Here is a 27,950-nt window from a genome sequence, read left to right as displayed (position 1 = left end):
GTCTCCTCTCCCTTTAATAATCTTTTTAAGTGATTTCTAAACCCACCAGCAGAGGACAGAAGAGTCACATCTGTACCATGAGGTTATACTGAATGATGGGGGAAATATTTCCTCAGCCTCATAGTAAAGTTGCACTTGTTATAAATCATACACATCTAAGTTATTTTGTGAGTCTCATCCCATAATTGCCCAAATTAAAGAAATTTAAATAAAATAAACAAGTTAACAATAATAATATAGATGATATAAACAAAATATTATAGATATTACTAAAAATACACATACATAATGTTTTTTTTCTTCTCTTCTGCATACTCCTTCTTCTTCTGACTTAGGCCAGTGGTTTTCAAATGGAGGTAAACGAGGGTACTCCAGGGGGTATGACTCAAGGATGTGTATTCAAAAAAGTAGCAACTAAGCAAAATTCCTTTAACACCATTTATTCAATCAATGCTTGAATCAAATATAAGTTTAAGTTCATAAACTTAGGCTTAATCCAAGAAAGTACAGCGCTGTGTTTCACGTATCCAACCATAACTGCTTTGCACTTGTTAGGGGGTTTTTGGTTAAAAAAAAAACATATCAGAGGGGTACGTCGCTGAAAAAAGTTTGAGAACCACGGACTTAGGCGATGATGCTATGATAAGGCTGATTTGGGCATTTGATTATAATTTCTAGAAAATATTAATTAATTAATTTATTCTGCTCTCAGTTTCATCCAGTGTTGCCACAGTTATCTGAAATAAGTAATCTGTTTACTTGATTACTCCTTTAAACAGTAACTTTGTTACTTTTCTGATAACTTGATTTAAAAAGTCACTAAGTTAACCATCTTGATGCACTGAAGTTAGTTTTTCATTCCTGTTACCTGAAGTTTATTCCTGGTACTTCTTTTTTTATTTGTAAAAGGAATAAAAATAAGAATGATCTTTTTTTCTTTTCTTCTTCGTTTTTCTTGGTCCATCATTTACACAACTGTTCAATAAATTATATTGTGATTAAATTATATTTATTTTGGAAAAATATAATTTACAAGAACATGTAACCAACCATTTTTCCAAAATACGCATTTTCTTGGGGGAATACAACAACAACAACAACAGCATAAATACTACTACTAGTACTACTACTACTACTACTACTACTACTACTACTAATAATAATAATAATAATACTAATAATAATAATAATAATAATAATAATAATAATAATAATATTAACAAGTTGAAAAGCTTTTAAACACACTTTTTAGATGTCACATGAGATTTTAGATTTCCCCTCAGGACTGGGGAAAATGCAACAATCTTTGGCATAGGAACCTTGTGAAAAGTGAAATGAAGTGTTATGAGATCAGCTATTGCACGTTTTGAATAGTTCAGTATGTGTATTATAAGATTTAGAGTTAAAAAAGAAAGACATTTGAGCTTATTTTGAGTTAATTAAAATAAACAAACGGCACCAATTTGGTGGAATGGCCCTTTTGAAATTCTTGTGAATTTCACCCATAGAGGACTTTAGTGTCACTTTAATGTCACTTTTCAAAGGGCCCGCATATTTCCCCTTTGCCTTTGCTGGTTAAAGAAAGTACTGAACAGGTTTTCTGAGGGGAGAAGGTTGGGGGGGACCAATTTTCCATCTGTTATAGAGGAGGAGTCGGGCTCCCTCTTTATGAAAACCAGGGTCTGACCTATGACCTTAATACCACCCAACACCTCACGAAAGGAACTGGAATAACAATTGTGAGTTAGATCTCATCACTCTCTTTCTGGGCCCAACCTCAGCCATGTTACTGTAGTTTGCTACATGTGAACAACTCTCATCAGCCCAGTTAGCAAGGGATCTCGTGCTTAAACAGGTGTGGGTTTTAGTGGGCTCAGGGTGTTGAGCTTAACTTTGATATTGTGTTAATCACTGTACTTAAAGTTTTATAAAGTTTGTAAAGTCTGATCTCTTACATCAAAACCATGGGTCATAACCCTGTGACATATTCACAGCCTCTTCAATCCACCCACACATGATAACCAGTCACCATCTGCCAACTCCTTTTAACGCCACATTTCTTTGATTAGTAGCTGAACATCTATTTCTCCTATGAACTGCACATACTGTGTGTATATTGCTGTAAGTTTGAATATAAGATACAAGAAAGTCATGTTAGAAACTCTGGGTTTCAACACAGTCTGCTAAAGAGTGTGCAGAAGGCTGAAAGAGCAATCTCACGTTTCCATCCTGTGATCGAGCTGGTGACTCAGCTTTTATCTGTTTTCCTGAGGCTGAGTGTAGTCTGGTGTTACTGTGTCGGAGAAAATTACCAACACTGTCATAAAATTTAGAAAGGTGTCATATTTTGTGACAGTGCTTACCCTGCCAGCTAACATGCATTCTCCCCCTCTCTGTGTCCTCCATGGCCTCGTCCTTCTCATCCTCTGGTGTCAGCCATATTGGAAGGTGTCACCCTATTCCTAATGATTATTCACATCCACCTGTGTCTCTCTGTCCCATCAGAGGAGCTCTGCAGTAGTTACACAGGCATTCATGTATTCATTGCAGCTACTGTTTAAGGGTTAGACAGAGTTCATAAGCTGAAACTTTCCTTCCTCACTTTTTCTTTCTGTCTTCCTGAATTTAACATGTTTAATAAACTACTGCATCACAGAAGACTTCACACTATTTTCACACTCATACTACTATATTAAGTGTTTTAACTGTTTTTTTTTTTTTCTTCCACCAGCTAAGCTAACATCACGGGAAGCAGCTCTGCTTACAGTCCCTGGGGTCTGATCCCATCAAATAAACTCTATCGCACAGATTTTCACCTTGAGTTGCTTGATTCAGCATTTAAAGAGGTTTAGATCATAAGCCAGTTTGAAAGAGATGCCTTAACAGAAATATCAATTTTAAATTGTTAACAGCCTCAGCTCACAGTCTAAAAAGAATCACAATAGGAATATGAAACTTTTAAAATATTCATTTTGAGACTTAATTCACAAGTGAGTATATTTGCAGTAGAAGAGTTTGGGGAAATTCCACCCCTGCTTTGTTAAATCTGATAAAGACATTTGGAAGCTTATCAGGCTACGAGATAAACAAATCTAAAATCTAAGCCATGCCACTAAATCATCTAGAAAGGAAAATCCCACCCAAAGAGGCTTCTCGGTTAAAGTTGTTGACTGTTTACATACTTAGACAGTCAGTTTATACCTGATGTTGTTGCAGTTGATATCGACCAGTAACGCAAGAAGTCCAGAATTAAGGAGACAGATGGTGATCTTTACTTTTTTTGGGAAATGAATCTTCTTAAGACGAACAAATTGCCTAATTGCTTAAAGGTAGGGTAGGACATATTTTTTAAGCATTTTTTAAAATAACTGTCAAAAACTCATTGATACACTGTTAGCAAGCCATACACATAGTGCACCGACACTGTGATGAGAAATGTCAGTGGTCTGTACTATGGGTCTGTATCAGCCGCTGGGCAGCGATAAGTAAGCCCAATCATACAATTCGTTCCGAAATGAATGATTGGACGAGAACCCGGAAGAGGTGTGACGCTGCGCCCCGCGCCTGACGGTAAGCCTTCTCTGGGAGAGTTAAACGCAACGTTTTTGAGACGGCGATGAATAGAAGGCGTTTGGATGCCGAGAGGGCGAAAACTAGAATTGATATTAATATTAATATTATTATTATACCGAGTTTCTGCTGGACAGGTAATCGTGTGATCTGACTTTATTGTCCTGTTTTAGTCATACATCAGGTAGCCAGCGATACAAACGGCCAATGCTAGCGGCTATATTAGCCTGTAACTGTGTTGACATAGACCTTCTGTACCGTCTGTTAGCAGATAGCTCTTCAGTTGTAGTTCAATCTACAAAAATTGGATCTTGGACAAAGCCTTCACGTTGTCTTCTGCGTGTTTTCACGCAGCTATGAGAAAGATACATCGACCTCCACACCGCCAAAACACGAAAAAGAGAGGCCGCTCCCCCCAGCTGTTTCAAACGTTTGTTCGGAGTCTCTGACCGGTGAGTTTTAGCCTTGGATAGAGCTCAGTAAACAAAAACATAACCTTGACCACTTAACCATTGTTTGCAGTGAGGTACAGTAATGTAATGCCTTAACTGAGTCAAATACACAGTATCAGATTGTTGGTAATCTGTGGGCAAAGTTTTAAAAAAGGAGATAGAGCACATTCACACAGAGATGTTTTCTTACTGTGTTTATCCTAACCTACAAAGTAAAACCTAGAAATCAGCTCCTTTTTTCAATCAGACATGCTTCCTGCCCTCGTGATATTAGTCATGTTCTAGCGAGATCACCATTTAAAGAGATGACGATAAATATTGCAGATATCATCAAATCACAATGGGGAATAAATGCGAAGTACAAGTTAAGGACATCAACAAAATATTCACTTCACAATATGATAGAAATAAAGATATACTGGTAATCATAGTAATTCATTTCAGCTATGTCATATATCTTTTGTTTGTTTTTTTCTGTTTTTTTTCTTTGCAGTATGTCCTCACTGGGGGCTGAAAGCAGAGAGCATCAATGCAGATGATTTCAATGATATCCATACTTTAGTGTGAGTTTATGTGTGAACTGCGAAGATCATTATTTTTTTTTTTATAACTTTCTGATTTTGTCTGCAAAAATAACCTTTCTTGTCAGTTGTACTCATTAAGTGTGTTTTTTTGTCTCTAGACTAGTCTGACACATTGTTGACACATGGCAACCTGGCATGGAAGCGCAATCTGTGTCCTCCCAACTGCAATAAGACTTCATAAACACACACCTGAACTCTCACCTCATGCCATCCAGCATTAAAAACTCAGGCCTTTTGCACATGATCCCAGTACTCATAGTTTATTGTTCAGTAATGATCTTGTACTTGTTTGTCTTAAAGTTAGTATGTAAATAGAAATATTTTTCTATTGTTTCTATATTTTCCACTTTTCTATGTTTGCTACTTTTATTAATTTCATTTTTTTAATATTCTATTTCTTATTGCTATTGTATTTACTGCAGCTGCTGTGGCAAAAAAATAATCCCCCAAGGGGGATTAACAAAAGAATATTTAATTCTACTCTGTTCCTTGGGGGAGCGGTTGATACAGACTATAAGGACAGCTACAGGGGGGGCTGCCAAAAAGAAGAACCAGGAGACCTAACGATCCCCATCAGCATGGGGTTCTCTCAGGGGTTCCTCCCCCAACCACACAGGAGCTTTAGCAGACAAAACTCAGCAGAGGCCTAGATCAGTCAGCACATGACACTACTGAAAAGAGTTATGGTTGCATTAACAGACAAATATACAGCTTCAATAGTCCCTGGTGTAGCAATTTTTGACACTCCAAACTAGTGATGATTTTGTCATTCTTCTTTAAAGAGAAGGATGTAAATGAAAGAAGAAAAATGCTGTGAAACAAAGACGTGCTAAATTGAGTAAATGCCAATAAGTATCTGAGGCAGAGGTTGTACACTGTCCAGGTAACGCAAAATAATGCTTTGCTCTGAAAGTTAACACAGTTGGCACTCTTGGAGTCAGTTTTGATGTCTTCAAAATGTGGCGTTTAATTAAAAATGTTCTTGTGGTTCTTGTTACAGGACAACCCCTGCCTAAGAACTAGAGGATACTGGGAACTTACCGCTGCTCTCCAATCATGTCAGCCATCCTCAGATTCTTAATCAATGGACATGACATCTGTAACAGACCTGTCTACTTTCCTTTTATAACAGTACAATTTAGTGTGGAACTTCATGAATATTTTTTTTTGTAACGAAGTTTGTTTTGTGATAAAAACATGTTATACAATAGCTTCATGATGTACTTAATGTTCAATGTTATTTACTACTTCAAACAGATTAGATCCTTTTGAAATCAAAAGAAAGACTACTACAAGTGGGGGGGGGGGGGGGGGGGAAGGGGTTAGGTTGTATTGTTTGAAAATCTACTCTAAAGAGAGGGCTTTGCCACTTAAGTGCTGCTGCTTTCTCATTATGACCTACCTCCTTTAACTTGATTTAAAATAAACCATTGCTGCTACCAGGTAACCTTTTCCCTCACTTAAAGAAAGTGTTAACATTAACTTCTCAACACACAGCATTAACTTCTCGTGGAACAATAGACACATATGAAAGTATTTCTGTGCTGTCAGAGTTTGAATATCAATTTCAAACACTGAATTTTTTCAGGTGCTAAAAATGTGATAGTTTTTAAAATTCAAAGTCTAATTTTGATGCTGAAAAATTCAATGTTAGAAATTCATATTCAAACTTTGATGGCACAGAAATACTTTCATAGACACTTCAGGTTATGACTTGTACTTCTGGGGCTCAGGTGCTCCAACCTACTCTGGGACTGGAGCGGCACTGGTAGAGAACTCTGACATTTTCTGAAACTTGGGGTTGTGTGTACCACTATTTTTCTGTACCATGCCAATGTAAAGGCTTAAAAAAGACATTGAAAAAAATTACATATTTGGAAAAAAAGATTAGCGAATGGTATCAAGTTAAAAGGCAACTTGGGGGGTCTGGCTCCTCACCTGTTGATCCAATCTGGACAAACATTTTCTTCCCCTTAAATTCAGATGGAGGATTCAAGTCATGGGTTTAAAACGCAATACAAAAAAACAAGAAACCAAGTATAATCCTATAACTATACACCTGAAATCATCTGAAGAAATATCTGGTAAATGTAACTCTGTAACACTGTTCACTGTGACTCTGCTAACAGCATCTGTTTTTAAGCATTAGCCCACCCTGGAACACACAGGCTTTATCTAGTGTTTACTGATTCTGGGAATTTACATAAAATAACTTTAACTTTAAAAAAAAAAAAAAAATTAAAGTCTTTTTAACTGGTACTTAGTTCAAAGTAAAATTTGATGTATGTTTTGCAGCTTGTTGTAGCCTCCAATAAAATATTGCAACATTTAATAAAACATAATACACAAAAAAGCTCCATGAGTAAAGTTAAATATGCAGTTCTGAAAATTCTCCTGTTGAAGTGATGACATGCTAACAGAAATGCTCTTCTCAACCTGCAGACACATCCCCCTCTGTTGGAGCTGTGTGTGATGACAACAGGATACTCTGAGCTGTAAAAACACAGACAGATCCCAGCATGGGGAAAGATGGATGCAGGCTTTTTGTGAGCTAAAGCAAATTGCTTTGACCTACCAGGGCAAATACTGCAACGACTTTGATTTGAAACAGTAAATAAATTAGCCAGTGTGTTGCCAGACACAGGAGGAAGGGGGCTAATTGACTTTTATCATTTAACTCTCCTTTTCCTAACAATGAGATGCTATTTCCATACAATAATGACCTTCAAGGTGTGAAAGTCAGTGCCTGAGAGTCTCAAGTGGTCTCACATGCACTGGTAAGAGGAAGGAACTGTGACCTAACCCTGAGAGCAGTCAATTTGGTCACCTACCAGGGGCCACACACCATCCCACAGTGACACCATGCTGGGGTTGACCTGAGAGTCACCATGACACAGGTCAGACTGCTTATTGACCATATCCATGAAGCAGCCATTTCACTCCGACATCGATTTTTGGTTGGGAACCCAAACGTTATATTGTTGGAGCCTAGTGCTTTATTCCAAGTTTCATGTCATATGAGATTTCCTAAGATTATTAGGTAGAGATGGTTTGCTATTGAAAAAAAATAGGATGAAAAATAGAAAACTAGGAAATATACTGAACACCTACAGTCCCAAACAGTGTTTATGCATCAGACTTAAAATAATAGCTTTTGTTCATATTGTGATTGTTCTGCGGGAACAAGACACAAAAAAGCAAACAAAACAATTGAGTGCAGTACACAACTCGATTTCTTGTAAATTTCTTGCTAATGCTATGATGTCTTTAAAGTGCTTTTCCCTAGAGACCGTGACATAGACTGCAACATGCATCCAAATCAGACCGTTTCTGACCAGCTTTGAAAGGTCAGAAACAAGACAACTGAGCTGTTTGGCCAACATGATCTATTCTCTGTAATGCAGATAAAATCAGGGCTTGACATTAACACCAGCCAACCAGCCAAATGCGGGTGGATTTCGGCAGTGGCTGGTAACACCACTGGCCACTGAGGCAGGTTGAATTTTATCTCAAATATGGAGCACAGAGAGAAGCAAAAAGATGACTGATGATGAAAGCTCTGAGGAAATTTGATTTACCTCTCTTCATTGTCATTCTCATGAAAAAAAAATGATTTTAATAAACAATCGTTAATAAATATTTAAGCAGACAGTGTCTCTTGCTGAGTTTTTATCAGTTCAATTAATCCCCTTTACCATTTTATTATAAGCAATAACAAACTACTATTTTAATTACTATGTCTTAATAGACTGCATATTTTCATATGAAAGGAGCACAATGTTATACACAACTTTATCAGAGCTGAATACCTGATTAAGGACCTGTGGATTTTAACATTGGTGTAGTCTTGTTTTGAGTGTGCATAGGAGTCATTTACATTTAAAGAGGTTGTAAATCTTTTTTAAGTAAACTTTAGCATGTCATCATCAGCTTTAATCATATTGAGCATAATTATCCAACAACAAATTGTGGCCAGTGAAAATACTGAGTGGCTAGTAACTCAGGGATACCACTAGCCACAGTGGCTGGTGAGCAAAAAAGTTAATGTCAAGCCCTGGATAAAATTATCTAATTATTCCACTGTAGTCTGGTCTATCAGCCCCTATTGTCCTTAGCTGGTGACAGGCCATTGATCCAGCCAGTCGAGTCAATGTAATCAATCACTTAAGACGAGACAGGCCAAGTGACAGCTCCCCCAGGTGACAAAATTTAAATCTTAGGTGACAGACTGCCCTCAAACCTCATGTTTGAACACATGTAGTGAAATTCAACTTGTGCATTACTAAACGTTACTTATTTTGCTGTGAGCACAAATAAATAAACAGAGGCCCAACCCTGTCTGTCCTTTAATCTGTAATTCAACAAAATCTCTACATGTATGGCAGCTGTTCTCTCATCCTTGGCGAAACAACGTGTTCCTGCTCTCTGAGAACATCTCTCTGCGCTCACCGAGGGGATGTGAGAGCCTGTGGAATGGAGCGCTCTGATTGGCTGCTGCTCGCCTGTATAAAGAGCCGCAGTGGCAAATTCAATCAGATCACAGCGAGCTTCCACGGAGAGCCACACACATCCGGACGATCCACTGGGACGATTTTTTGGGCTGATCTGCTGCTGTTCATTCACGCTGTACGTTATTCTCTTAGATTACAAAGGAATTTACCGGATCATTATCGCTAACACCATGAAGGAAAGGAGGAATACACAGCCGCTGGTGGTGAGATGTAAACTGGTGCTCGTGGGAGACGTTCAATGCGGAAAAACGGCGATGTTGCAAGTGCTGGCGAAGGATTGTTATCCAGAGGTAAGCTTTAATTTAGCTTCTTTTGGGGAAAAGATGAGCCAAAAAAATCACACAGTCTCTCTGTTTCGTTAGTGATGAATTTAAATTCTGTGAAGTGATTCAATGCGGCTGTAAAAAAAAAAAATCTCTGCGTCTGCTGCAGAGTCAGTTTGTTGGCGCATTTTCCTCCAATTTTCTGCTCTTGGTTTATATAATATGCATTTACCGTGATACTTTTGAATGCATAAGCTATCTGCATGTCACAGTATGGAACTGCACTCCTTATAGATTTCTGGTAGCTCATGTTGTATCGATCGATGCTGCAGCAGCAAGTGATTGATTGATCCGAGATTCCTTCAGTTTTTGGGAATTATTCATCGGCTCATTATTTAATCGCTCCCTGAGAGCCTGCTTTCATGTTGTCATATTTATCCCATTTAATTACATTACCTGTGACTGGCTGACTGACAGACTGACACCTCACCACTAATAACACCATGCTGCTAATTGCTCCCACAGACCTACGTGCCCACGGTGTTTGAAAACTACACAGCATGTCTGGAGCTAGAGGAGCAGCGCGTGGAGCTCAGTCTATGGGATACTTCAGGTAAACTGATTATCACCTTAGTGTCTGTCTGTCCCTCCGTCTGTCTGTTTGGCCTATCATGGCCTGCAAATTGCCCGCAGCACTGGAGGAGGCTGGGATATTAGGCAATGTGCTGTGAATGTAATGAGGGACTGTCTGTGCAGAAAGGAGAGCCACAAGAATTTCTGCCCAGATACTCCTCTTTAAAGGGCAATAAATGTTTTTTTTTTCCTGGCACTAGGTGAAAGTGATGCCAACACAAAGAAACAGTTAATGCACACTTGTTGCATTTCAGTCTGACTTAATTTGTAATTCTCCGATTTACAGGCAACAAATGTCATGTCATTTCTGCACATGGCAGGTAGAAGCTCTTGCTCATATGCAAGTTTATTTCTGTGTCTAATGTGTTTTTGCGGAAACTAAGCACAAAGAGTGATTATTCCGCTACACTGGCTCTCATCGCTGACTCTGTGCATCATATGTTCATTTACACTCAGCGTGAAAAACAGGGTCAATGTGTCAGTGTGCGTCTCCACGGGGGATCTGCTGCTCAGAGAGTTGACCTGGATACTGTGTACACGCGTCTGCAGCACCTGTTTGATTCCCTTCATGCTCACTGCACAATGGCTCCACTCTTCAAACACACACTTGTGCTTTGTGTATCTGCGTCCTCACTGGGTCATGAACAACAAATCCTTTATGTAACAGACCCACTTGTAGAAGATGATACAGTATTCATCGTGTTTTTTTTTCGGTTCTGTTACAAAAGTAGAAACAGGGGGGAAAAAAAGTGTAATTCCTTTCCCAGACCAAATCCTGCTCTTTAATCCCAGACTGTGGACCTTTGGTTGGGCCAGCAGAAGTGGGCTTGGTGCACAGTGCGGATGATGATGGTGATGATGATGATGAGCACATAGAGAGGCATCCTGTTGAGCAGGAAGGTTTTCTGGAGCAGACAGACAAGAGGCAGCTCAGAAACACTGGTGACCTGCATTCCCCTCCATATGCTGCTCTGGGTCACCCACTAGGCGAGCATGATGCCGGGGATTAAGATTGTGAATAGGACCGATGGGCCACCCTCTCTGAATGACCCCCTTGCTTTGAGACACTTACTGATCCATTTTCTGTCTCTATTTCTTTCTCTCCACATTGTTTCTTTTTACTTTATCATTTTTTTTTGTTTTTCTTTCTTTTTCTTTCTTTCTTTCTTTCTTTCTTTTTTTCTTTTGTTACTTTAATTTTTCCCCCATTTATTCATTTTTGTTACTAGTTTGGGAAACTTAAGAATTTTCTTTCTTTCTTTCTTTCTTTCTTTCTTTCTTTCTTTCTTTCTTTCTTTCTTTCTTTCTTATTTTCTCCCTTTCTTTCTTTTTTCTCTCTTTCTTTCTTTCTTTCTCTTATATTTTCTTTCTTTCTTATTTCTTATTTTCTTGCTTCTCTCTCTTTCTTTCTTTCTTTCGCTCATATTTTCTTTCTTTCCTTCTTTCTTTCTTTCTTCTCATATTTTCTTTCTTTCTTTCTTTCTTTCTTTTCTCTCTTTCTTTCTTTCTTTCTTTCTTTCTTTCTTTCTTTCTTTCTTTCTTTCTTTCTTTCTTTCCTATTTTCTTAATTTCTTTCTTTTTTTCTTTCTTTCTTTCTTTCTTTCTTTCTTTCTTTCTTTCTTTCTTTCTTTCTTTCTTTCTTTCTTTCTTTCTTTCTTTCTTTCTTTCTTTCATTCTTTCTTTCTTTCTTTCTTCTCTAGTATTTCTTCTTCTTCTTTTCTGTTCCTAACCACCCCTTTCTTTTCTGCCCATCCTTTTTTGTCATGTGTCTTTTTCCCCTCTGTTGACCCTTGTTGGCTTTCTTTCTCCCATGCCCTCTTGAAGTTAAAAGTTAATCTCAATCACAGGGAACAACAATCAAATCCAATCATGCAGCACAATGTCGACAGATAAAATGGAGCCAGATTGGCCTCACTGTTCTTCATGATTCAGATGAATATGATTTGGATTGAGTTACTTCCTTTCTCTTTTTTTATAATTTGCCCTCTTTGTGTGGAGTTGTGTCTCTGCGGCCCACCACTCAAAGAGGGTCTCCTCATTATCCCCACTCCCCTTCATCGATTGGTCTGACCTCATCCTCTGCTCTTTCTCTCGGGCCCTTTCATGGATTTACAGACCAAAATCAATCTACCAGTTTTAATCAGCTCAGTCTCATCAGATATTTGTGTGTGTGTGTATGTGTGTGTGAGGGGGGGGGTTAAGTGTACAGTGACTGTTAGTCGTGTACAGTGAATAATGAAGCTCGTAAGTGAGTAATTTATTTCAGGCTGAGTGGGCTTGCTGATGAAGCCTCTGTGTTTAAGAGGATATTGTATCTGAAACCATTCATGGGATGATTAATGAATGGAAGTGATCTGTGATGAAGCCACTGTCTGCAAATATAAGCTGATGAAACAAACTCAGTTATTGACAAAGAGTATCTTTGTTATAGACAATCATTTAAATTGATTTCTGTGAGGTAATTTGTCATTTATAAACTTCAGACTGATGATGAGTGGTTTGCCTTTCAGAAAACAAAATATTTGTGGTAAGGTTGATTACAATACTGGCTGCAGCGTTTGGTATTGGTGTGTACTCCTGTCAATGCTCTAATTTAACTCTAGTTTGACATTCAGTTTAGGTACTTAGTTGTCTGCCGTTTTTCACTATTCATATGTTTTAACTATAATTAAACAGGGTATCATGATTAGTGAATGAAAAAATGAGATAAGAAGGTTTTTATTGCGTATGGGTTGATTTAAATTCAGATTTTATCCATCAGGCCAGGTGAATCTTCATGATTAAGCCTCAAACAGATTTTTACTTCTGGGACTGTGATTATTTCGTAGTTACAGGACTGCCATTGAAACAAACTCTCATCCAAGTACATGTCAAAGCTTAGTTGAAATTCTTTAAATCTGTGGTTTGACTTGAAAATGCAGAGAATGATCAGCTGTGACGGTGTGGAGTTACAGAGCAAAGCTTGTTAACAGCTCAGACGTGCTGATGTTCAGGAGCAGAGACGCGGCCTCTCGCTCCCTGCGGTGGTCTTAAACCATGATTCTGACCGGCTCTGGCATGTGAAACCCTGGAACAACCCTCTGATGCAATGTAGTGTGTTTTTTGAGGTTCTTTTTTTGGTTCGTAGTTATCATCTGCAGCGGCAGCAGCATCTCCCAGCTGGCTGAGTGTGGGTGGGGGGCTGGGCTGCTCTCATCCCCAAATCTGTGAGTCATACCATCAGCAGATCATTAATCTGTCTGACCCCTGTATTCTCACTGTAGGAGAGGAGTGTGCTAATGATGAGGATGGGCTCTGTCATTCTGTTTATTTAGGACCTGGAGAAACAAAAAAAGTACATATAAAAAAAGTGTCCCCCCTCCCCCACCTGTGCACTCCAACAAACCTGTCGTCCTGGACTGTGAAGCCTACTTCTGCTCTGGCCCACTTTCCACCCCGACACTTAGCTCTGGGCATCACATCATCAAAGTGGATGGAATCAAGCTCAGCCGCAGGAATTCGGTTATGCATTTTTCTTCCTCTCTCCGTGTTTCATGCCTCAGAAACTCTCCATCTGTCGTAGACGCATGCTGTTGAGAGAAAGGGAGAGAGGGAACATTGGGAGCATGCTCAGGCTCAGTGTGTGCATTGATCTGTCTATCTAAGACACTCTTTGGGTTGCTGCATTAAAGAAGAGGAGGGGAAGAGACTGGTGCGCTGTGATATCAGACTGCAGGGGGTGAAGGATTAATGGCATAGGAGGGCTCTTTGTGATCTTCCTCAGTAGGCTACACCCCTGCTTTCCCTCTTCTCTCTCTACCATCTTTTCTTGCCACAATGGAAAAAGCTATTTCTTCCAGGATTAGAATCAAGGTCCTGGAGTGTTAGTAGAGAGTTTCTGAGGCTGCTACAATACCAAAAACAGCATGCTGTGGCGCTTTCAAAGCTAATATTTACACATTCATATCAGCTTATCAGCCGCTTTGAGGAAAGCATAAATAACTGAATCAACTGGAGTGAAAGAGATGATCAATCAAAGTGGGGAAATAAAAATGACTCTAGATATCCCCTCCATCTCAGTCTTCAGTGGCAGGGTAACTAATTTGTCAGCTTTAATTGCAAAGGCTCGGGGACCCCTCTGTGCAGCTCTCCATCGATTTCTGCATTTAAATCAGAGGCCATTTAATGCAGAATCACACCCAGTTTCCCCGGCTGTGTGATGGTCCTGCGTGGGAGATTGAGAAGATTTATAGATCGGCTTGCCTCTGACTCTCTCCTGTGAGATCCCTCAGAGTCACCACACACACATATTCACACACAGGCTCATCATCCAGGCTGTGTTCATTTCCCTGGTTTAATGTGTGTCAGTTTTCACAGTCTGCAGCATCGTCTCACAGCTGAGTGTGGCTTCCTGCTTCAGGCCTGAAGGTGTCGGGTCAAAAATAGAATTAACACTTTTCACAAGACAGCGTCTGCTCTCTTTGTGATCATACAGCTGTAGTGAGTTATTGTATATCAGAATGTTTGAACTTTGGGTGAAACAAAGTTTTTATTCAGCCCATAAGCACAGGATTAACACAACAAGCGCGTCCCTTTGTTCCTACAGCAGCATGTTTACTTTCCACAGGATATTTAGCTCAAAGGAATTTCATCACAGCTCGTCATTATTCCACTCACAGCACTCGGCAGCTGGTAAATTCAGTTTTACCCTTTGATAATGTGGAGAATCATTAAGTATTCATGAAACTGGTCTGCATATGCACACATCCATGTTTGTGTGTGCTCCTTCATATGTTCTCTTCTTATGCATTGTTTTCCTTCCTGTAAATCAATTACCATGCTTGTGTAATATCTAATGAGTGATTACTCTGCCTTTGTTAACGCAAGCTATAAGAAGAACACTGAATCCCTTTTGGGAATCACACAGAGCCTAAAGTAAACATGTTAATCCCACTGAGCTGCTCCTCTTCTGTTTCATCTCAGCACAGATTGGATGCACCTCTGGCAACTGCCAAATTTAAATAGTGTGTTTGTGTGTCATTAGGTGTGCCGTTAGCATGTGTGAATGTGTGTGACGGGTGTGTGTCTGTGGTGGAGCGGAGGAATGTCCCCAGTAGGTGGGCGGGGATTGTGCGGTGTAAAACGATTGATTGGCAGTTAAGACGAGCCTTTATGGAGAGGTGGGAGGAATGGCTGATTTAGATGGTGGATTCCTCGCCTGTTGCTGTGGTAACAGGGGGACTAGAGGTATTGCGCGCCTAGCAGAGGATTTTTTTTTTTTTTTTGGGAGGGGGGTGGGCGGTTTACTCAAGGATTCTGAGCATGAGTGGGAGCGTCTGCCTGCCCCCCAGACCCACCGTTCCACTTGCGTAATCTACTGCAAGAGGAGATCAATGAGGATTTAGAGCTCGATTGTCATCTTCTCTCAATCTAAAATGCCGGCAGAGGATGGGGGAGCTGGGAAGGAGCAGTTTCAGGGACAGAAAAGTGAGGCCCAGCAGGGAAGTGATGCTGATTGCTGATAATCCCTGCAGCTGTATTTTCTCTCTCCTGTTCTTCACACTTTTGTCTCTGCCCAGCTGCCCACTGTCACTGCAATGAAATGATCTCTGTCTAAAACACGTTACAATTAACCATTGGCCTATCAACATTTTTAAACTTGTATCGGTGTACCTCTTCTCTGATTTGATAGTTAGTCTTGTATTAAGCAAATAAAGGTATATCACCTCTGAAATAAAAAAGGGCATCAGAGTCTTAATGATGCAATGTATAACTTACATAACAGCAGCTTAGATGTATCCCTCTTTGAGCTGCTGTGGTCAAAAGCGGCTTGAATAAAATCAGCGATGGCACATCACACGAGCTGTGTGATGATGCCTGTGTGTGTTTTCAAAGTGGGATACTGTCTCCATGTGTATTAATAATTATTTCTCCTCCCTCGAAGGTTCCCCATACTATGACAACGTGAGGCCCCTCTGCTACAGTGACTCAGATGCAGTTTTGTTATGTTTTGACATCAGTCGCCCGGATACTGTGGACAGCAGTCTGAAGAAGGTAAATCATTCCCAGACGTGCTGCCCTCTTTGCACGAAAGTGTACCGTGAGACTGTGCTATTTATATTTACAGACTATTTTTAACCGTATACTTTGTAAGTTGAAGTCATAAACTTATTTTTCTTTCTGATCCACAGTGGAAAACTGAGATTTTGGACTTCTGTCCGAGCACACGCATTCTTCTGATCGGCTGTAAAACTGACCTACGCACAGACGTCTGCACGCTGATGGAGCTGTCCAATCAGAAACAGACTCCAATGACATATGAGCAGGTAAGACTGAGAAACAATGAGGGATTAAAAGTAAATGCACAAAAAGCTCTAATAAATTCTGCAGTCATTGTTTTGAAAAATGAATTAATGGAAAATCAAGATCAAGATCTTGAACTGCATATTGTTATGATTGATATTAGATTTTATCCAACCTTAATAAGATAAGGCAGAGGCATGATGAATAATAAGTAGTGCTGGGCAAGTTAACGTCATTAACGCCATTGAATATTTTATCGCACATTAGTGCATGTTGCTCACATGCTTTTATTTAATAAATGTCTGTTGCTGACCGCGGTGGAACCGGAAGTGAAATTGGCGGAAAAACACGATGAGTAACCAAAACAAGCATGGAGAAGAGGGGCAACGCCACGGAACTTAAAGGCGCTCGCCGCTTAGTGTATCAGTCCGCGCACGGGGCATGCCAGAGATAAACAAACGCAGGTAGTCTGCCAGGACGAAGAGACACGATGAGAACTAGAGCCTTATTTAGCGGTGTTTTTGTGTGAAAGTAACGAGCTGAAAATTCTCTAAACAAAGCGTGAATGCAGACCGATATCAGAGTTTTTCGGTGGGAGTCAGTTCATTTGTGTTTTTGGTCAAGTAAAATATGGCCCCGTCTGAGTGCAGAGGAAACCAGCAGAGGAGCAGGGAGGGGGTGTTTGGTGTGAGCGCCCTGGGCTTCTGCTGCACAAAAACACTGCTGTAGGGGTAATTTCTGCCCTAAACCTTGTGATAGGACCCAACTTGTTCCATCCCGGAGTATCACTTTAATGCCCTGACAGTGGAAATAAGCTTTAATTTTGTATTTACATTTTGTAAATTTGATTTGCACTAAATATGTGATTTAACTATTTCTGTATAACAAGTACTGATTTAGTGTTTGCATGACAGATGTTATGGCACTTTCACAATGCGATTAATTATGATTAATCAGGGAAATCATGCGATTAATTACAATTAAAAGTTTTAATCGTTGCCCAGCCCTAATAATAAGCAAAGGTGTGTCATGATTGGTAACTTGCTTCACAGGTCTTTGCTGAGCTCAGAGAGCTGCTTCCTTTTCTGCAGTGACCCTGGTGTGAATAGAAACAATAAAAACTTGTGATAAGCAGCATCCTCATTGCTCCATGTATTGCAGGGCTCTGCCATGGCCAAGCAGCTGGGAGCCGAAGCTTATCTGGAGTGCTCGGCATTCACATCTGAAAAAAGCATCCACAGCGTGTTCCGTACCGCAGCCATGGCCTGCATCAACAAGCTGCAGCCCCTCCCCAAATCCAGCCCCACCCGCCGCCTCTCCAAAAGACTCCTACACCTGCCCAGCAAATCTGATTTGCTCTCCTCCACCTTCAAGAAGGAGAAGGCCAAAAGCTGCTCGGTCATGTGAGTGGAGACCTCGGGGGTCACAGTCATCACATGCAACCCCAAGCCCCCTGCCTCTTTGGTCTCGGGGAAGGGGGGGTGGGCACGATGGTTTTATCAGGGCTTCCTGCTGGATCCTTCCCTCACCCCCCCAGAAACCAAACACCCCTCAGAAGAGGTGGACACCTCGCTGTCCACTTGCTCCTGAACCTTTTAGCGCACATCCATCGTTTTCCACTACTGTATCTTGCTTTGAAACAATATGAGTCAAGATTTGATCATGGAGCTGTCATTTTTTCACCTGTAAACAGTATGCAACTACAGCGGTGTTACATCTGTCTGATTTTAATATCTCTAGGCACATGTTGATTTTGTCCAAATTGGAAATGTGCAACGTGTGACGTTAAATCTTGTGATGTAAATGCCTCTCAGACAATTCAATGGATATTTTTCTAAGTACAAAAATATATCTAGCATGAAACTGTCAGGACTTCCTGCAAATCCCTCTTTAGGCGTGAAATAGCTTGTAACTGGCGTCCCCATTTAGGTGTGTGAGAGCACAGAGATGTAGGGAGAGAACAGAGGGATGGAGCACAGTGAAAGCTATTACCCAGAGAGCTGTTCTCATTGTCTCAGTGCTGATGAGAGCAGGGATAAGAGCTGTGAGCGCAAGCTGCCATGCAGACAGACAGCAGTCTAGACTATTTCAACCTGCATGCATTGTTGATGCACGGTTGTGTAGCTCTGCATCGCACTGCTCCACTGAAAAGTGGAAGAGCCTGAAGAGGTTCAGTGTGTACAAAACGAAATGAGGACAAACTAAACATAAAGGGAAGTTTATTCAGGCTTCCAGTGTCTCTGCTGTCACAGCTAGAGTCTATTTTAAAATGCTATTTTGGTGAAGGGACAGACACACATTAATAGATGAGAAGAGATGCTATTGTTGTGTCCAGGAGCAGAGAGACAAACAGCTCAAAGCGCTGAGCTGTCGAGTGTTTTCTTTTTTTTTTTTTGTGGAGTTGATGCTGGTTATCAGTCAGGTATATTTAAAAGCAGAGGATTACACCTACTCAAGTCTGGCTGATGGGAAAATCTGGCTCTTCGTTTTAAGTATTCTTCAGAAAAAAGGATTTGTAGCATTGTATTGTTGAGTTTTCAACAATTTTCAAATGGTATGCAGTTCTGAAAAATGCCTTTCATATCATGTTCCTTGAAGTCATTGACTTTTGACTTTTGTAATCTTCCTGTGGATCCTCTCATTCGCAACAATCTGATGTAGCATTCCCAACCTCGCTCTAATCTTCCAAGATGACTAAAGTTTTCATGTCGGACTCTCTCGTTAACCCATCGACCTTCGATACGCAGCACTTACTGTGGGTTACTACAACAAGCGAGCAAAAACTGGACCCTTTCCCGAGCTTAAATCTTTGGCTTGATGGTTACATGTGTGTGCAGCATTGATCTCTGTGCTTTGAACCATAAAGCAATAATGATTTAAGCGCTTGTGATGCAAAGGTAACCTGTACGGGAATAAAGATGCAGCTTTGTGAAAACTGTCACGCTGAAGTGCTTCATTGACATCGAGACATCTCTGCTGTACAAAGAGGCTGCTTATATATGTGTGTGCTCCTCTTCCCTCTCTGCATAAGTAGCAACTGGACAAGAGAGAAACTGATGGAGTCGTGGCGTAGATCGAAGTGTTTGCATAAGAGGGAGCAATGCGCTTTGAGTTGGAGGTGTTAAACTTGGCTGTCAGTTTTACACAATCATGACGAAAAGAGCTGAGACAGTAGGACTGAAATAAGCTGCTTGTGTGAGCAGAACATGCTTTTAAATTAGAAACCTACAAAGAAACCTGCAGAAGCCTAACAATCATGTTGTTAAAAAGGGCTAGTGTGTGGAAAATATACAAAATGTGGGACTAAAGAGAACACAGAATCAAATTGCACAGGCTGGCCCTGTCCAAAGTAAGCTATTTTTCCATTATTTGTATTTTTTTTGTAAATGTGTATTTCTTTTTATTTTGCCTGTTTGTTGGTCTTTTAAAGCATGATGTGAGTCCACGTAATGTGAGTCCACGCTGTCTTGGAAATCTCTTCCTCTGAGATGGTCGTAGCAACTTTATGCAGCTGTGGACTGACCCTGGTCGTGGGTAAACTGGTGATTTGCACAAAAGCTTCCAGTTCATGGTCACACACCGACATTCCCCGGCATCGCCTAGCAACAGTCCAGCGTAGGAAACAGAGACGGGCGATGGGGTTGGTTGTTTGGACGGAGAGGGCTGGCTCACACGCAGACATCCCCTCATCCATTTCTCCACAGTCAGTTATGCATCTATTGCCAGGCTTGTCTGTTGATATTTTGACTTTGTGTTGGGGAGCTGATGCCTTCTGAAGACGATACAGATGTGAGGCCGTGTCACTTATTATGCAGCCTTTGTGTTGTAGTCAGTGTGTGGTACATTGGTGCAGTCAAACTCCTAAGCATGTCCTATTGAAAATGTATGATTGTACATACTGTCTTCTGTTTTATAATCATTGTAAGACATCTGCCTAGATGTCACATGGAAATATTGTTGTTGTTGTGAATATTTATTTCCTCTTTTTTTTCTTTTGATTGACATGTTGTTGAAAATCTATTTTCGAATCTGGAATTTTTTTTTCCAATTTTATTTTGTTGTTGTTTTTGCTGTGATGAATAAAGCTTGCCCTGTCTGGCACCCTTGAATCAATTCTGTACCATTGTTTAGTCCTGATTTAAACTTAGTTTATGATCTAAACACTACAATTGCATTTACTATCTTAATTAAATCTTAAGTAATTAATTATAAGTCAAAATATTAGCATGTAGCCTCAAAATGATTTCTGGTTTGAATCAAAACTCATGTTTAGAGATAATAAAGCACTTTGAATATATAGATCAGCCTCTTAACAAAGCTTTAATGCTTTTATGATTAACTTTTTAAAAACCGTTTAATCAGTCACAGACATTAAAAAGCTTCACACATCAAGTGTCCTTCAAGATCCTTTCGAAATGTGAACTAATGCTCATTGACTTTGAACCCACCTGTGTTTTTTATTCCCAGATGACACGCGTCTTATAGTATAATAATAAAGGAGAGAGGTTGTCTGCAGCGCTGTCTCTCTTCAATTATCTCTACAGGAAGTAAGGTGCTAATCTTCTCCACTCGATCACTGCTAATAATGTCTTTAACAGGCTACGTGTCGCTGAATACATGAAGAGCATGTCTTATTAATGATAGGGCAAATTAAAATCACCGTGAACTGGGGATTACTGTCGTTTCCCATCACTTCAGCCTTCAGATCATAGTGACTGATGATAAGGGAGTCATCATTACACACTGAGGTTAGAAACATGTGTCAGTCAGACGTAAAACTAAGTAAATTAATAACATTATTGCCAACTCTGGAGCTGGAGTTCACTTTGCATTAAATTTGGGGTTTTTTTTAAAGCAGTGTCACACTTTCATTCATTCATAAGTAGATTGGGTTACAGACAGACGGACGGACAGACTGGCACACATTCAGACCTACAGGTTGTTGGGAGTCCTCCCACTGTCTCTGTCTCCTCTGAAGACAGACGAGGCTGCTGCTCTCATCTGTCTTCAAACACACCACATCTGGATGGGGACAGCTGCGGAGGTGTGTGACTTTGGCCTGTCGCCACAGTGTGTGGCTCAGGCCAACTACACCGTGTGTTTCTTCGACTCTTTCTTCTTCCAGTGCAGTAGACGCTTGTAATGCTAGCAAGCAGCTGTACTGCAGGTGAAGTCCATGACAAGACAGGATGATGGTGAAAGGGTGAAAATGTTTTCAGACAGGGGGACAAAGATTAAAGTCAGTCAAGTCTGTTTGAGCTCCACTTTTAGCTCTGGCTACAGTCTTCATCAAACTGGCTCTTGACCTTCTTAATGCCCCATTAGGTATGTATGGTGATAAAAAGTGATGTCAGTTTTTGCTGTTTGAAACAGGGCATTATGAGTGTCTAGCTGGTCTTTCGTATGAAATAAGCTTCAGTTTCTTTGTCTTTTTCTTTCTTTCTTGTGTTTTCTTTTTTCCTTTTTAGGGCAAAAGTCATTAAAATTCTAGATTTTAGCATGTTTTAATTTTGTATGTCCTGATCAAGTGAAAGCACAGAAAAGATAACTAGCACACATTTGCTTCAGCAATTCTGCTGAACAGCTATGATGAAGTCTGCTGAGCTGCTAGTTTTGAAGCTGAGGGATATAAAATTGAAGCACAACCTAAAATAGAAACCCATTATTCATAAAATCATTAGTAGAAAATAACTTTACTTGACTTATTACAGCAGCCCAAACAAATATACAATTGTATAAATTTTACAAAAATACAATAATCTTTGCCCATAGCTATTGCACAACTGATTTAATTACTGTTTTTTACTGTTTTATCAGCACCGTACAGCAGCACCGTAACAAGACTCTGTCATCATCACACCCTTATACTATACTTTTATACCTTTATACTTTAACTATGATCCTGCAAAGGGGTGATATTAGTGTCCCACTGTGTGATTTATAAAGTGCCACAGTGCTGAAGAACAGTGTCAAGTAAACGCTCAGCAGGAGCTTCACATGCCTTGCAGTGAGTGACAACATAAACAGCTTTGCACTAGCAAACCAAAGTTTGTTTATATTAAGGAGTATATTATTTCTTAACACAAAACAAAACAGCATTTGAATTCAGTCTCATTATTCAGAAACATTAATAAACTGGAGTTATGAGATTGAATCTAAGTTTTTCCCACTGTGCAAATCTGTCTCTGCTTCTCTTTTTGCTGAAAACCAAAAGAATAATGGGATGTCAGTGGGGTGGATGCTGGAGCACCTGAGGTAAAGGCTGACATTGTGCACATGCAGGCACACACACTGGGTGTGAGGACATGTAAATGGCCCACATACGCTGCTAGTCGTGGTAAATTAGGCCAACATCTGGACAGGCACAGGGAGTTCAATTGCCCACTCAGCTGTGGCTCGTACCTCAAGGGCTTGGTTAAAGAGACGTGACATCACAGCACAGTCCACCGAGTTTTTAGGATCCACCCTGCTGTGTTTGTTTGCACTGAGCAATGAACGGCTGCCTTCAAAACAGTCTTCATCTGCCACAGAGGGTCACTTTGACCCAGGATTAATATGTTACGCTTCACCCAATCAAAGACATTTCATCCTGCAAGCAAAACAAAGTGATCAGTTTTGATACACAGGAAACTACCTCACAAAATGTAACTCATGAAAGTGCAAAGAGAGTTGTCTCCCTGGTGACATTCAAATGAATTACATAAATCCTGGGTTGGTTATGAAAGATGAAGCAACAGAAAATGATATTTTGCTTCTATAAAGGTTTCTGTCGCTGAAGAAGTTTGAAAAAACACAGAAGGAACATTTTAGTCCAGTGAGTCAGTGCTCAGGCTGAAAAGATTTGGACGCTGCTGTACAAAGGGTGATCCGAGGAGACTTACACCACACTGAGTGGACTGCCCTCAGTGCTGTTGTGTAACATTAAAATCATGTTGTGGGTCCTTGGATAACTTTCTGAGAGGACAACAAGCAGCACAAAAAGGAACAAGAAGTCCTTAGAGTTTTTTTCTGCTGGCAGATTTAATTCAACCATACAGACAATCCACAGTCCTTATCACCGGTGATGCCCAAAATGCATGCAACACATGCTAGTGTGCAGATGTGTGCTAATCTTTGACTACTGATGAGGTGTGATGAGATGAGCGGTCCTGCTGTGCACGCGCGCTCTCCCTGAAACACAGACACAAGAGTCTCCTCTCTGCCGCAGTGCAGGGCAGGTCGGCAACATCCAAACCCATCAATTCCCAGTCCTGCCAGTTTCACACTCAGATAGAGGACGTATAAAAGGATTTGACAAAACATGATGATAGTATTCCTGATTCCCCCTTATCCCTGCAATCTATGATTTTATTTGAGACTGATACCAAAGAGGAAACACTGTATTTAGGTTTAAGTAACACAAAATAACTATAAACTAAAATACACATAATTTCTGCAGTTTTTTTTTTGTTGTTGTTGTTCTTTTAGACTTGATACTCTAAAAAAGAAAAATCTCACACATGAAGACACTTAAGTGACCTAAGTGCATCTGTCAACCTGCATAGCTCTCCTTCTGTAACCCCAGGCTCAGGTGCAGTTGTTTCAACCTCTGTGTGTGTGTGTGTGTGTGTGTGTGTGTGTGTGTGTGTGTGTGTGTGTGTGTGTGTGTGTGTGTGTGTGTGTGTGTGTGTGTGTGTGTGTGTGTGTGTGTGTGTGTGTGTGTGTGTGTGTGTGACACCTCTGGCCCCAAACTCATGCCTGTGGCTAAACCTACTGTCCTCCCGGAGCTCTCTCCTGACCTTGTGCTATCCTGGCAGCAACACCAATGTGCTTGGTCAATTGTTTAATGTTTCCTGAGGCCACAGTGGTAAGTAGTTATACTCAAAGCCATTTTAAAGCAAACAAAATTATATATATGAATATAGGGTGGTTGTTGGAAGCACAAGTATTTGTACATTTACAAGTCTGTGCCTCTTAGAAATGTGTCCGTGGGACAAGTCAGACAAATAAGCTGGTGCTGGTTGGATGCATAACAATCAGTTTATTATCATCCCCATGAGTTGCAAATGTATGCAAATGTCCTTTAGTATATTTTTTCTTGCTAATATTTTCACATTGTTTACAACTAGGATCATTTGTGTAAACTAGAAAAGCACTCAGAGAGCGCAGATCTTCGCCAAGTCCTACTTTAATGTTATACTCCCTTTCAGCAGAATGTCTGCTACAATTTGGTGTTAGTTGCAGATTTGTTTGATAATTTGTTAACTGAAAGAGCTGAAAATTATGATGACCTGGCACATTTTTCATATTACGGATCTTAGTATCCAGAATATTGCCAGGATACTTTTACATCTGTCAGAAATTATGGTGACCTTGTCTTGTATTGTTTTGCAAAGCAATCCGACCATTTATCGTGGAAAACGGCCCTATCTCACGATGATTAAGAATTCTTTAAAAAGTCCTGGATCCTGACGGTGATCCAGATCACCTCCAAAATTTAGTCACTTCTTTCTCATCCAATTTTTAACATTGCCTGATAATTTCATCAAGATCCGTTTGTTACTTTATGAGTTATGTTGTTCACGGACAAACAGACAAACTCTCCCAAAAACATGACTTCCTTGGCGGAGGTAATAAACATAGTAGTAAGAAAACTGTGGTACAAAAGTCAATGGAAGTAAAGAATATAAATCACCTCTTTATACTTATAGGTGTTTTTATTTCTTGTGCAGTCTTTTGGCTTTTTGTGTCCGAGTATAATTCCAACAGTGAGTGTATCAAACCAGACCTCACATCAACATCACAAACACCACACACTACAGACACAGTGAGCACATTTCTCTTTGCCCTTCTTTGTGATCACTGGGCAACCACACACAAAGGCTAAGGCGTGCTCTGCTGTGCACAATGTGACACTGTGTGAGCACGAGAGGGTGAAGAGGAGCACCAGGCTGTACACCCCCCAACACACACACACACATCAGACACACACATACAAAGTAACACACAGGATTTGGCTAAGGGCCACATCCTGCGTGTGTCCGCACAAGCCAAAACAACATGGAGACATCCAGCGCCCATGAGCACTGTCGCCTCAGCTGCAGCAGTGGAGGAGTAAGCAGGGATGCTTTGCCCTTCATGCTGATTAAAATGCTAGATTAGGTCAGCTGCCGCAGACTGAGTGCACAGCAGTAATAATTACTCCATAATTATACCTAAATACTCCTGGTGTCTCTGCTGTGCTTCACCATCAGCATTTTTACCCCGTGGACATGAACAAAAAGGAAGCAGCCTCTCTATAACTCAGAGGAAAACACGTCAACAACCATGAAAAAGACCTGTGCATTCCTCCAAAGAGAGCACATCCATCAGTGATCAGCCTGTATTCAGTGTATACTCAGTGTGCATGCATGTATGCAACTGTTATCCCCAAGGTCCCTGCAGCTATGAGGGAAGTACAAGCAGAGGGGGAAGGATGGGAGACAGACAAAAGAGAGGCCAAGGCTGCCACAGACAGCTTTCAGTGCATTTTCATTTCTGTGATTCCTCTATAGGGAACCATGGCTACAGGCGGGAGCATGTGCCTTTAGTGGTTTGAGAGTGGGAGAGGTGTGTGCTCGGCTTAGTCCAGGATGCATGTGGGACCAGAGGGCCCTCCCACTGAGCAATAACTCTTCTGCTCTTGCCTGAGGGGGGGTTGGGTGTAAAGAAATAAAGAGATAGAGAGCAAGAAAAGGCTAAGGAGAGTGTGTGTGAGTGTGTGTGTGTGTGTGTGTGTGTGTGTGTGTGTGCACAGATGGGAGGATCTCTTCTGTAGTTTTTTTTATTTCTGAGTCCAAACAAAATGAGATCAGACCAAAAGGAAAGAAGGGCTAAATGTTTGCCTGGCTGCAACAGATCCAGACATCGGAGTGTTAAAGAAGTCGCACAACGTGAGAGAAACTCTGAGGCGAGCGATGACATTGATCCTTAGTGACAAGGGAGCTGTGAGAGCACAGAGAAAACACACACTGGAGGGATGTTCTTGCATGTACATACTCAAAGGGGGAGCTGGAGCATAGAGCTGATGTAGATTACATAAGTGCTGCATTGGAGAGAGGCAGCAAACACGAGAAACTGAAACAAGGCAACATACAGAGAGGACACTTGGAGATCAAACACACATGTATTTATAATGACATGGGCTACTGTGTGCACACACATGCATGAATAAAAAGCATTAATTTACCCTTTATGTTTGCACTACTATAAACATTAGTTGTACTTTTGTGAAATTTTTTTTATAACTTTAAAAAGTGACTCGACAGAATGCAAAATTGACTCATTCACTTAGGATTAAATTAGACATCATGCTGCATTAATGACATTGCAGAAACTGTTTGGTCTGTTTTTTTTGTTTGTTTGTTTTTTTTTTCTTTTTGAATTTATTTATTTATTAATTATGCAGATTTTGAGCTTTTGGAGGTATTTGGTGTAGTTGTATAAAATGTAAGAGAAATTGTCAGAATCTTGGGCAAGAATTGGTTCACTGACTCATAAGCCGCGTTTCCACCAAGCAGAACGGTTCGGATCATCTCGGTACGGCGCGCATTTTGTGGCGTTTCCACTGACTTATCCTGGGACAGATACTCAAATAACCAAGACGAGCCGTCCCACTTTTTGGGACCCTTCCGTATGGGTGCCAGACTGAACCGATCCGCTCTTGGCAGGGTGCGCTACAACACTGAAGAATCGTCACTTTCCCCTGGCAGCACACAGACTTCTCTAAAACAAAGATTGACTGCACTTTGTATCAAAGAGCTACATGCCAATCACAGAGATGATGAAATGCTGCATGTCTTCCATCTATGCTCTTTGTTTACTGTGTCGCGTTTTTCTTCTTAACTGGATTTATTAGCGGGGTAAACTGTGTCGCACTGCTACGGCGTCACACTATTGTTTAATAGCCAGGGCTTGCGGCATCCGGTTTACACGCCGCCAACCACAAGAGGACACAATTTGCTGTGGAAACATGGGATCAGGCTTTACTGTACAAAATCGTGCCAAACTGTACTGAACCGACCCAGACTGCTTGGTGGAAACATGGCTTTAGACTCTCATCAACAATTTGAAGAAACAATGCTTTGTTAATGTCTAGACACCTAGTGTACAAATGGTACAACAAAGTTTTGCTTGAATAATTTGCAAAATGGACCCGCCATTTGTTGCTGTCCATGTAGAGTGTCTGAGACTTGTTAAAAAAGGGTATTTTTTAAACATTGGTATGGAAATTGACACTTTATTACAAGCCAAACACTAAAGCAACCTTTTTTACTGACGTCTCACATTGATTAAAAGGGCTGTGAGGAGTTTCTAAGTGAACTTGAAAAGTCTCCCTTCCAGAGATGTATACCTGATTGTAAGCCATTCTTTAAAATGAGATCATCAGCGCAAATATAGGTTATTTCCAGATCCGGATTGATTTACGGCACACCACAGTGTCTATGATGACACCAGCCAGCTGACAAAGTTTAGTAGTGAACTGTTTTTTACTCTGATGAAGACAATTTCTGTGATTAATTTTGTAGTGATGGTGGACACAGGAGCTTAACTGTCAGACAGAAAAAGAAAAGAAGAGCAGAAGAAAGCTAAACGGTAGGGTGATAGAGCACGAGCTAAAGGCTGAAACACGGGGGC

At 40.5% G+C, this 27,950-nt stretch overlaps 2 protein-coding genes across 2 annotated transcripts in view; one reads left to right on the top strand and one right to left on the bottom strand.

The window, feature by feature from the left end:
• Positions 1 to 9,130: 9,130 nt before the first annotated feature.
• rnd1b (Rho family GTPase 1b) lies at positions 9,131 to 20,389 on the top strand. The gene is made up of 5 exons (XM_074680816.1): positions 9,131 to 9,407; positions 9,906 to 9,993; positions 15,937 to 16,046; positions 16,184 to 16,318; positions 17,457 to 20,389. The coding sequence occupies exons 1-5, from the start codon at positions 9,288 to 9,290 to the stop codon at positions 17,700 to 17,702; spliced, it is 699 nt and encodes a 232-aa protein (XP_074536917.1). The 5' UTR covers positions 9,131 to 9,287; the 3' UTR covers positions 17,703 to 20,389.
• LOC141798896 (putative E3 ubiquitin-protein ligase DTX3) overlaps positions 11,784 to 27,950 on the bottom strand; it is a 29,503-nt gene continuing 13,336 nt past the window's right edge. The window contains exon 4 of the mRNA XM_074680819.1: positions 11,784 to 13,582. The gene's annotated coding sequence lies outside the window, so the exon portion shown is untranslated. The remainder of the gene's footprint in view (positions 13,583 to 27,950) is intronic.

This window comes from Halichoeres trimaculatus, unplaced genomic scaffold, assembly GCF_033239565.1.
Source record: "Halichoeres trimaculatus isolate MK-OKI-2021-1 unplaced genomic scaffold, fHalTri1.1 fHalTri1_scaffold_11, whole genome shotgun sequence".
NCBI classification, from domain to species: Eukaryota; Metazoa; Chordata; class Actinopteri; order Labriformes; family Labridae; genus Halichoeres; species Halichoeres trimaculatus.
This window is presented reverse-complemented; position numbering and strand designations above follow the sequence as displayed.

Coding starts and splice junctions, on each gene's coding strand:
- rnd1b (XM_074680816.1), top strand. CDS start 9,288: ATGAAGGAAAGGAGGAATACACAGCCGCTGGTGGTGAGATGTAAACTG. Junction 9,994..15,936: donor CAGTCTATGGGATACTTCAG/GTAAACTGATTA, acceptor CCTCCCTCGAAG/GTTCCCCATACTATGACAAC. Junction 16,319..17,456: donor CTCCAATGACATATGAGCAG/GTAAGACTGAGA, acceptor CATGTATTGCAG/GGCTCTGCCATGGCCAAGCA.